This window comes from Phacochoerus africanus, chromosome 15, assembly GCF_016906955.1.
Source record: "Phacochoerus africanus isolate WHEZ1 chromosome 15, ROS_Pafr_v1, whole genome shotgun sequence".
NCBI lineage: Eukaryota > Metazoa > Chordata > Mammalia > Artiodactyla > Suidae > Phacochoerus > Phacochoerus africanus.
In genome coordinates, this window is record NC_062558.1 from 43,093,748 (window position 1) to 43,105,544 (window position 11,797).

The 11,797-nt window shown below is 47.1% G+C and overlaps 1 protein-coding gene across 1 annotated transcript; it reads right to left on the minus strand.

The window, feature by feature from the left end:
* Positions 1-7,342: 7,342 nt before the first annotated feature.
* On the minus strand, positions 7,343-11,492 carry LHFPL7 (LHFPL tetraspan subfamily member 7). The gene is made up of 3 exons (XM_047760834.1): positions 11,292-11,492; positions 9,868-10,006; positions 7,343-7,605 (listed from the first exon to the last, which is right to left on the minus strand). Exons 1-3 carry the CDS (start codon positions 11,490-11,492, stop codon positions 7,343-7,345), a joined length of 603 nt encoding a protein of 200 aa, XP_047616790.1.
* Between the last annotated feature and the right edge of the window lie 305 nt (positions 11,493-11,797).

The following is an 11,797-nucleotide window of genomic DNA, read 5'->3' on the forward strand; positions in this document are numbered from 1 at the left end:
GGAACCTGACTAGTATCCATGAGGATGCAGGTTCCATCCCTGGCTTTGCTCAGTGGGTTAAGGATCCAGCTTTGCCATGAGTTGTGGTGTAAGTCACAGACGTGGCTCAGATCCCACGTTGCTATGGCTGTGTGTGGGCCAGCAGCTGTAGCTCCAATTCGACTCCTAGCCTGGAAACCTCTATATGCTTCAGGTGCAGCCCTAAAAAGCAAGAAAAAAAAAGGAAAGAAAAAGAAAAAAGAAACAGCAGCTGATGAACCGGCACCAGGGTTACAGCTCAGCCTGTGTCTTCACACCCATTCCCAAACAGACCCTAAGGGAGCTAGTTTTCTCTGCCTACCTATCCTTCCAGGAGAGCAGTCCTGCCAGCTCCTCTCTTCTGAGAATGTACCAGAATCTGGAGAAACAGAATCAGGGAGGGATGCTCTTCCCAAGAATGGCAGGTAGGATTTCAGAGAGGGGAAGAGACCCAGAAAGCACACTGAAGCATTTGCAGAGGAAGTGCTTTAGTCCCCTGTCCTGAGCAAACCGGGGTCGGGGGCATCCCTGCCCGGCGAACTTGCCAAGGCTCTTCCCTTGGACCCAGCACTTTCAGCCGCATCTGAACTTCCACCCAAGTGGGTGGACGAGACTAGATGCTCTTGCTTCTGAAGAAAGCTCTGTGCGTGAGTGTTGTACCTTCTGGCCCTTCAACTTCCCAAGATGGGAGAAAAGTCCCCTCCAGATAAAAGTTTATTTTGACACTCAGCTGTCCACTACAGAGGGTGTTATTTTAGCAAAACCAAGGTCCTAGACCTTCTGATTCTTATTTATTTTTTGACAGACCAATCTGAAAGTATAGCACAAGAGCTCTTCTCTGCCTTCTCTCATGATGTTTCAGAGAGTGTCGTGGTTGTGATTCAGAATAACTCCTATTCGGCTTACTGTGTTTCTTTGGGTCTCTGTATGTTGTATTTGTCCTTGTGTCCCAGAATTGAATATGTGGGAGTCATTCTATCTATGGTGTGCCCTCCTTTTCTCAGTGTTGCCAACATATCTTGTACCTGTTTACTGAAGAGTTGTGTCTATATATAGAGAAAATATCTATAAATAGAAATGTATGAACCTGGGTTATCTTTTTGCTTCTGTGGCATTTGGGGTTTTTTTTATCTGAAAGAAAAAAATGTTTGTTTCTGAAGATTATGTCCTCGCACCCCATCCCCCACCCACCCCAGTGACCCAGACCCAGAGAGGGACAGATTCTCATGAAAACTCAAGGCTGTAAATCATGTCTCATCCTCTGTATAAGTCAGCTGTTACCACACATAATGCTGCATAACAAACCACCTCAAATCTTAGTGGCTCAAAACAGCCGTTTATTTAGCTTGTGATGCTTCTGTGGGAGTTTCAAGTGGCATTGGTGGCCTGAATGGGCTTGGTCAGCACTTTTTTTGCAAGATTACAAGCAGAGGTAAGTCTAAAGCCACACAGCATCGGGCAGGTAGGGTCCTGTCTTTCGCCAGCCCACACAGGGCTATTGTAGTAGGAAAATCGTCTTCTTCCTGCAGGAAGCTTCTGAAAGCAAAGAACTGGTCCCAGTGTTCCAGCCATTTTTCGAAGCCATCAATCTCATTTCTCCAACTCCAGCCATAGCTTGGGCATGCGGCTCTCCTCCAAGAGGGCCCCACTATTCTTGCAGCTGCCTGGCCCTGCCAGGCCTGGGTACCACCAGCGCACCTGTTATGTGTGTCCAAATGTGCAATTCCATGCGCTATTGATTTATAGTAATGGACAATACGTTTTTTGGGGAAAAAAATCCTAAGAGAATATTTTTGCTTTTGTAAAATCTTTCCTAAACACACACATTTTCACTTTGCAAAGATGTGAGAAGATGAGTCTTGGGCCACTAGGCACGTTTTATGACTCAACTCAGGAATGGGAAAGGGGTCTTTGTTGCTGTGTGTGTGGCACGCACAGTTGTTAACTATGGACTCCTCTTCCCACCTTTTCTGCATCCTCTTTCTCCTCCTCCCTCCTTTCTTCCACTTCATCTTATCCTTCTCCCACTCCTCCTATTCCCCTCCTCTCCTTCCTCTCTCCTCCTCCCGTCTCCTTTCCTTGTAGCCACAAGCACTTGGACACTGTCTGTCCACATGTTCTGCCTGAGTGATGCTGTCCCCATCAGAAGAGCACTGCTGTGTAAGGACCCTCTGGCTGTACTATCATCTCTCTTCTAAACCATGCTCTGTTTTCTTTTCACCTCCAGATTTCCATTTGGCTTGTAGGAGAGGCTGTGGGACAATTAAGAAGCACTTCTCACAACACTTCTCATGCAGAGAGTTGGGGAAGCCCGGCCACTCCATTTCAGAACAGCCGGCAACCATGTATGCCATCCCGTTTCATTTCCTCTCTTCCTCTTCCTTCCTTCTCTCCCAGGCCTGAGGTGCAGCATCCCAGGGGCTAAGAGAGGTGAGGGTGTAGTCAAGGGCAGTGGGAGGAAGTGATTTAGATTTCTTTCCAACAGATAATCTAGTTTGAGAGACATTAGGCCCATCAATCAATGAATCTTCCCCCCAAGTTTTATAACAGCATCTCCCAAACTCTAGTCACCTGCACAACCTTTATGATTTGGACCATATCTGAGCACCCCTTGTACTATTATATCTTTACAAGTTTTACTTATATCAACTCACTTTTTAAACTTCGAACGTATGGTAAGCCAGGATCATTTGCATAAACAGAAGAGAGTTGTAAAAATATTATTTTATCAAAATACTATTTTCTTTTTGGTGGCCCCAAGGCACCTGAAATTTCTGGGCCAGGGATCATATCCAGTCACAGTCGCAACCTAAGCCACAACTGCAGCAATGCTGAATCCTTAAACCACTGTGCAGGCCTCCCAAGATGCCACCCATCCCATTGTGCCACACTGGAACTCCCCAAAATACTATTTCTCCCTAAAGGCTTTCCTAAGCCTGTTCTCTCGCTGCTAAGAGGAGGTATAGGGGGTTCCCTGGTGGGTCACTAGGTTAAGGATCCAGCATTGTCACTACTGTGGCTCAGGTTCAATGCTTGGCCTAGAAACTGCTACATGCCATGAGGGTGGCCAAAAAAAAAAAAAGAGAGAGAGAGAGAGATGTGGTTAAGGGTCTGAGAAGTTAAAAACATGTTAGAGCAGATGAGCCTTTCTTCTTGGAGGACTTAAAGGAGCGTTGAAATGGCAATGACTTTCTCACTGCACCAGCTGAAATCATGTTTTCTCTCTTTGTTCACATATTTGGGGAGCAAGGCTCCCAAATCTGCTGCTTCCTGGCTGCGTGGCCTTGGGTCAATGACTTTACCTCTCTGAGTCTTGGTTTTCATTTCTGTGAACTGGGGATAATAATGCCTCCTTAGGGTCTGAATTCTGTTCTGTCCCCCCATTCACTTGGACTCTTTGCCCCTAGCATCATTAGGGATGGTTTCCTGGTTGAGCCCTCAGTTTCTGAGTTCCCATCAACTGCTCTTGCTGAGGTTCTCAAGTGGGTCTTTGAAACCTGAGCGAATAGGGCTCCTGGAGGCTAAGTAGGAAAGAGGCGAGCTCTGAGCCCTCTTGGGCTGTGACAGAGCTTGGAGTGAGGCATGTGAGGCCATCATTTCCCAGCAGGGACAAAACCCGCGCTGAATTAGCAGTTTGCATCAGGTTCTGCAGAGTCCAGAAAGGGTTCTGGGGTCCCTGTGTTGTTAGCTTTTAAACCACTGGGCACATTGAGAGCTTGAGCCTAGGACAGGCATAGACTCTAGAGGGAGCACAGTTTGATCCTTTTGGAAGTGCCTCCTTGCCAGTCGTTGCTAAGGCAACCCCAGCAGAATGCAGATGACCCACAGAACTGTGCCTTTCCCTGGGGACTTTCCATTACATCAGGGTGTTACGCCTGGATCCTCCAGCATCTTCCTGGCTTTCTTTATTCAGACCTGTGAGCACAGTGATTTCCAGCCTTGGTATGTGCGGGGCTCCTTGCAAACAAAGAATACCTCTTGTGATGATGAAGAGAAAATAAGACAGAGGTCCTTCTGTCTCTTGTCAGATACAGAGTCTCTCTAAGTGCTTCTTCTTTGTAGGCTGGAGAATTGCTCCCTTTGGCATTGCTAAAACTGGCGAAGGAGAAAAATAAGGAACTTGGGGGCTATTATAAGGTTATTACGGAGAAGGCGGCTCATCCCAGACGCAGGTGGGTGACTTGAGGCTGTTTGGGCTTCTTCTTGGTGGCGTAACTTGCTACTTTTGCACAGGGATGCTTCTTGGGGCTCCTGGAATCTTCCCACATGATCCTGACTTATATCAAAGCACTCCAGATGACACTAGAAACATATTGGTGTCATGTCATTTGGACACTATGTGGAGGCTTCCTAGGTTTTCTATTGCTTTATTCTGTTACTTTTTTAAAAAGCTGTCAAATTGTCCTTATTGTTTTTTTTTTTTTTTTCTGAAAGGTGAATGCAAGCTACATTCTCTGCGGTCTCTGTGTTTTCAAAATAATAGAATCACTCTAATAATATGGTATCATTGTTTACAGATATTCTTAGTTGAACACCTAAAGCCATCAGAGTTTGAGGAGCCGAATCAAGACAGAGACAGCAAATCCAGGGGTTATTTTACCTCCATCAGAGTCTTACAGACCTGGATTCAAATCCCAGCTCTGCCACTGACCAGCTGTGTGACCTTGGGCAAGCTCTCTCTGAGCTTCAGTTTTCACTTTTGTGAAACGGGGACAGTAAAGCATCCCTTAAAGAAAGAGTTGGGCATGTTTTTGCTTGTCCTGCATCCTTGCTCCATTCTAGGATAAGCAACTTCTCCCATCTTCTGGGGAACTGTATCTCCTACATTATAACCTAACCATGCTGTTTAGCAAGATTCTTGACATGCCCCTTGTCCCCAGGGCACATGACCCCATTCTGGCCAATCAGATTCCTTCTCTGGGAATAAAGAGGTTCAGTCTTTCTTCAGCAGCAGCCAAGCTAGAGGGATGCAGCCTGGAGCTGTCTGTGACCATGTCTCCTGCAGGTAGGGGAGCAGGCATGGCTGGATCTAGGTATTCAAATGAAGTCCTTAGAGCTCCATCTTTGTCCAGCTCATAGTTCCACTCTCCTCCATGCTGGCTCCTACAGGTCCCATGCCCATCTCTGAACCAATCATTCTGACCAGGCTTGATTGGCTAGATGGACTCATTTGTCCAGCCTGGGGTGTGTAGCCAAAAATGTGGCCTTTGTACACTGGCACCAATTAAATCTTGGAGACAGAATTTTGAGGAAGAGAATGAACAGTTTTATTGTTTTTGCCAGGCAAAGGAGGACACAGCAGGCTAATGCCTCAAAACTATGTCCTATCCTGAGAGGCAGTAGCAAAGGGTTTTATAGGTTTAGCTCAGAAGACAGAGTTATTGATTAAGGTGTCTGTGCTATTTTTTATCCATAGATCATTTCAGAATTGTCAAGGCCAGCGTTAGTCAGTCCAGTGATGGTTTCTGGTTGTCTTTGGAGTTATCATTCCTTGACCTTGACCTTCTCTCTGGAATGAATTACTTACAGGGAAGGGGTGTTAGGGAGTGTTTCAGTTGCAAAAGAAAACACTAGGCGCAATATAACTCTTAACTAGAAAGTTACCATTCATAAAAGAAAGCAGTTAAGCAAGGAAGAGATCATTTGTGAAAAACCAGAGACTAGGTGCACTATAACTCTAACTAGGAAGTAAATATTAGTAATAAGTTCACGGGCCAAGGCAGAACATAACATCATGCAGACTGTATTAACTAGTTTTTAGCTGTAACAATATTTCCTAATCATTAACTCTTGAGTCAGCCTTCTGAGACTGAGGGGAGGCCTGGGAGGCTACAGGAAAGACCTTTTACTTCAAAACACAAAGATTTGGGGTCTGGTACATGGTTTCAGGTGGTCAGAGAGTTGTAAAGGGCCATTTTCCAAGAGAAGATTGGGGCACTGCTTCCAAACAAGGGCAATGGGTTGTGACAGGCAAAAGCAACAGACTGACTCCAGCATCCCTGGCAGAGAGTGATGCATGCAAAGGGATGGAGCTGTGAAGAGCCCTACTGTAGGCTCAGGATTCAGCATGGCTGGAGAGAGAAATGCGGGATTGGGTGGGTGACAAGAAAAAAGCTGAAGAGAGATATTGGGACTGGATCGTGAGGGGCCTCATGTGCCCCAAATAACAGAGAAATTTCCTCATCAGTGGGATTATTTTCATGGAGGAGTGAGACAGGTCCTTAACGCCTGTACTGCCATCCTCAGCATAGCACTGGACCAGCTCTCATCTGTAAGGGGCACTCACTGAATGTTTGACTACAAAATGAGTAATTTTCACATTCTCCAAGAGGAGGAGTTATAAAAAGGGAGGGAAGAGAGAGAGAAAATATGCACGTACCCATTAAAAATGTAGTATTTGAGGAGTTCCCATCGTGGCTCAGTGGAAACGAATCTGACTAGCGTCTGTGAGGACGCAGGTTCGATCCCTGGCCTCACTCAGTGGGTTAAGGATCCAGTGTTGACGTGAGCTGTGGTGTAGGTTGCAGACGTGGCTTAGATCTGGTGTGGCTGTGGCATAGGCCAGTGGCTACAGCTCCAATTTGACCCCTAGCCTGGGAACGTCCATATGCTCTGGATTCAGCCCTAAAAACAAAAAAGAGAGCCCAAGAAATAGCAAAAAGCCAAAAAAAAAAAGAAAAAAAAAAAGGAGTTCCCGTCGTGGTGCAGTGGTTAACGAATCCGACTAGGAACCATGAGGTTGCGGGTTCGGTCCCTGCACTTGCTCAGTGGGTTAACGATCCGGTGTTGCTGTGAGCTGTGGTGTAGGTTGCAGACGTTGCTGTGGCTCTGGCGTAGGCCGGAGACTACAGCTCCAATTGGACCCCTAGCCTGGGAACCTCCATATGCCGAGGGAGCGGCCCAAGAAATAGCAAACAGCCAAAAAAAAAAAAAAAGAGAGAGAGAGAAAGAGATGTAGTATTTGAGTGGAGACCATGGGCTCAGAATTGCCCCCAGGCACTTTTCATAAATAGATATATTCTCACCACAGGCCAGTGAGGTAGGGATTACAATAGTAATAACTAAAGTTTATTAAATACTATGCTTAACATTGTGCTGCACTACATCATATAATACTTACAGTGTCTCAAGTTAATTCTCATAACAACCCCACGAGGTAGGCATTATTCCACCTCCCATTTTAAGGAAATTTACACTGAGGTCCAGAGAAAGTGAAGGGATTTGCCTGATGTCACACAGTAAGGAAGCAGCTGAGGTGGGATTTGAGCCTGGCTGCTTGGTGATTTCATACAACTTGAGCTCTTTTTCTTCTTCTGGGATAGTTTTATTTGCTCATTTCTGGCATAAGAATGATGCTCTGAGTGTCACTGGAGAAGAGGATGGTCCTTTGCTGGACCTCAGTCACGTGGGGCCACTTGATCACGGGCAGGAGGCTAGCCAGGACTGCATTGAGGATGGCAGTCACGTAGCCCCAGCCCAGCTGGCATTGACCACTGCAGTACATGGAGGAGACTAAGCAGGCTTCCTTGGCGAATGGGGAGGCCAAGCTGATGGGGAAAACCAGCAGGCCCACAATGGTGGCAATGGCTAGAGACAGAAGGAAGGAAAACTAGTATCGGTCAAGGGGCTCTGGGCTAACCTTCTATCCCAGGATTCACTCACCCACCCTCCCATCCTTCCATCCATCCATCCACTTACTTACTGGCTCATCTATCCTTTTATCCACCTGTCACTTACCTAGCCTTCCACCCAACTGTCAATCTACTCACCTGTCCACTCAGCCATATACTTTTTTTTTTTGGTCTCTTTAGGGCTGCACCTGCAGCTTATGGAGGTTCCCAGGCTAGGGGTCGAATTAGAGCTATAGCCACTGGCCTATGCCACAGGCACAGCAATGCCAGATCCAAGCAGTGTCTGCGACCTACACCACAGCTCACTGCAACTGAGCGAGGCTAGGGATCGAAACTGCGTCCTCATGGATGCTAGTCAGATTCATTTCTGCTGAGCCACCACATGAACTCCTCATTCAACTACATTCTAATCCACTCATTCTCTTCATTCTTGAATCTTCTTATCCATTCATCTCATCCATCTATTCAACTGCCCCTTAGCCACTCACACATATATCCAGCCAGCCAGCTATCCAACCATCCACATTCCAATCTAGCCATTTTCCCATCCCTCCATCCATCCATTCATCCATCTATCCTAAAATATCTATTGATCCATCCATCAGTTCATCCACCTGCTTACCGCCCCCACTCCATCCATTCATCAGCCCACCCAACCATCCATGCATTCATTCATCAAAACTGTTAGGGGCTCTGTAGAAGACACTAATGATACTAAGAAAATGAACCAGACACCTCCTCACCTTGAAGGCACTCCCAGTGCAGGAGAATCATGTGACATCCTCCCCACTTCAGCCACTTTTGTCCACTTGAAGTTCCCTGCAAGTGCCTTGGTCTTGCCTCCATGCCTTTGCCCCTGGTGTGCCATTACCTGAAATGCCCTTCCACATTTGGCTAACTCCCACTCATCCTTCCAGATTCATCTCAGTAATGCTTCCTCCAGGAAGCCTTCCTTAACTCCCTCCACCACTTACCAGGTACCTCTTGTAGATTTTTTCTTGCATCCTGTGCTCAACCTATTATGCCAAAGATCCATTGAGTTATAACTGCCTAACACACCCCACTTCCACCAGCTACTGCAAACCAAAGACAAGGACTGTATCTCCATCCATTGATGCAACAAACATTTGGTGAACATCTATTGTGTGTGAAGCACTGTGTTATGTGCTGGTGCTATCAAAGCAGATGTCTTTGCCCTTATGAAGCTGACATTCTAGTGGAGAGAGATGCACAATAATCAAGTAGACATACAAGATATTTCAGGTAAGTGCCATGAAAAACAGAAAGAAAAGTAGGAGGAAGGAGACTTTAAGGTGAGGGAATCTCCCTTAACTCGAGGTCATGAATGGCTGTCACTGAGGCAGTGATGTTTGAGCAGAGCCCTTAATGAAGTGGGCGGAGCAAGACTCGAAGATCTGAGGAGAGAGAAGTCCAGGCAGAGGGAACAAGCTTGGTGTATATGAGCAACAGAAAGTGAGCCAGTATGGCCAGAGCATACTGAGCCTGGCAGAGTGGGTAAGAGAGCAGGTCTGAGGGAGGGAGGGCTTCATCATCGGACGCTCATTGATAAGTCACTGGCATGTGGATAAGCCAGTCTGAGTGGTGGGATCTGATTTCAGCTTTAACAAAACCCACTTAGCCAGGGGGTGGCAAACAGACTCTAGAGGGCAAGTGTGGCAGCAGGGAAATGCATGAGGTGGTCACCTCTAATCCAAGTGAGAGATAGTGAAGAATTATTTGGATGAGGGTTACAATTAAGACCTGAGCTAGACCATCCAAAGCCCATGCATGAATCAGAGAAAAAAAAAAAAAAACCTTCTGCATAGATGTAGCCCTGCAGTTTCACAGCAAGTGGAACATAGGCTAGATTTCAGCAGCTCTCAGTCCTCACCAGGACACCCTTGTGCAGTGCACAACCTGCCCAACTATATATGGTGGTCCTGGTAAAAATGATGCAAAATGGATGAATGGGAGAGAAACAAAGGAGAACAGACCATTAGGACTGGGTCCAGCCAAAGGTAGGAGAGGCTGATGTTAAGGATGCCATCTCCTACCCCCCAATTTCTGGCTTGATAAAACCCAGGAATAGTTTACAATCCTAGGATTTACCTCTGAGATTCACCCAAGAGGCAAAACTCTGGTTACAGGCTTGTTCATCCATCCATTCACTCATTCCACATACATGTCTGGAACACATACTGTGTGACAGAGGCTTTACCTGCTGCTGCTTGCACCCCCAGCATTGGGCCACTGCCCCTCCTTGGGCACAGTCTCTTTGGGGCCAGGGCCCAGGACAGGAGGAGAATTGCATTGAAGGCCAGTAGGAGCCAGCCTCCAAGGAGCATCGCAGCTGACACCTGCCAGGAAGAGAAGGGCAGGAGGGTGTTGACTAGGATGGGGACAGTGTGTACTCTCTCTGCTTACTGATCAGCCACTGAGTCCTCAAAACCCCACAAGGGGAGTTCCCATCGTGGCGCAGTGGTTAACGAATCTGACTAGGAACCATGAAGTTGCGGGTTCGATCCCTGGCCTTGCTCAGTGGGTTAACGATCCGGCGTTGCCGTGAGCTGTGGTGTAGGTTGCAGACGCGGCTCACATCCCGCATTGCTGTGGCTCTGGCATAGGCTGGCAGCTACAGCTCTGATTAGACCCCTAGCCTGGGAAACTCCATATGCCATGGGAGTGGCCCAAGAAATGGCAAAAAGACAAAAAAAAAAAAACCACAAGGTCTATGCTATTTTTATCCTGTAAACAAACAGAGGTATAAGAGGTTGGAGTCATTGTCCATGGCACATAAGCTATTTAAGCGATAAAGTCAGAATTAAGATTGGGAGTTCCCTTTGTGGCTCAGCCATTAGCAAACCTGACTAGGATCCATGAGGATGCAGGTTTGATCCCTGGCTTCACTCAGTGGGTTGGGGATCTGGCATCACCATGAGCTGTGGTGTAGGTTGCAAACTTGGCTCAGATCCTGCATTGCTGTGGTGGCCATGTAGGCCAGCAGCTGTAGCTTCAATTCAAATCAATTCTGCCTGGGAACTTCCATATGCCAAGGGTGCAGCCCTAAAGAAAAGAAAAGAAAAAAAAAGATCTCTATCTAAAACAACCCTTCCCTTTATTGGGTACCTGCTATAGAGCAGGCTTACCAAGAGTTTTGAAGGCAGTGTAATCTTCCTTAGAGCTGCTGAATTGGGAGTCCCAACCCATTGTCTGCATTGTTGAATTTGGCAGTTTGCATCAAAACAGAGACTTTTGACACCTTAGCTGTGATTTTCAAACCTAGCAGTACTTCGAGGGTAACCAGGTGGGTGTGTACAGGTTGTGCACTGCACAACTCTTAGGAGATGGCTTCGGGAGTCATCTCTGAAATGCTGACTACTGTAAATTTCCAGCAGATGGCAGTGTAGTGTCCTGAAGGCATTCTTTTCCTAATTTGTGCAAAGGCACTGCACCAGCTGGCAGCTGCCTTCAGCATCACACTGGGTGTTTGCTAAAAGGAAGATAACCAGACCCCACCCCACATCTACAGAGTCAAAGGCTGGAAGGGAAGTGGGCAGAAATTGGCAATTTTTTTTTTTTTTGCTCGAATGGGTTTAAGAGTGCCCCTTGAGATCCCAATGAATTGATGAGCCCACATCTCACCTTCCAGGCAAAGTCAGGAATATTATCCAGAGACCTGAAGGTCCCACAGCTCTGGTTCCAGCGGTCACCCTGAGGCCAGGAACAGTAGGTGAAGACACCGAAGGAGAAGGTGGTGGTCTGGAACCAGGCAGGGGAGATGAGGCTGAGGGCTGAGATGCAGGTGAGGGAAAGCCCCAGAGCTGCCCACACACTGCCCACCATCAGGGAGTGTCAGTGACCTAGGGGGTCAATGGACAAGATTAGCAGAAGGAGAGAAATAGGGGCTGGTGAAGTGTCTCCCCTACCCCGTCAGCTGGGGATCTGGTCTTCAGATCCCAGGCCATCAGCCTCCCTTTGGCCTGGGATGCAAGGGGAGGTGTTAATAACTGGGGTGGGGTGGGGTGGCTTTGCCCTAACAAGTTCTGGAAATGGAAACCCCAAGTCTTAGAATAAATGTTAGTGATTAGGAGGTCCTGTTGTGGCAGAGTAACAATGAATCCAACTAGTATCCATGAGGACGCAGATTC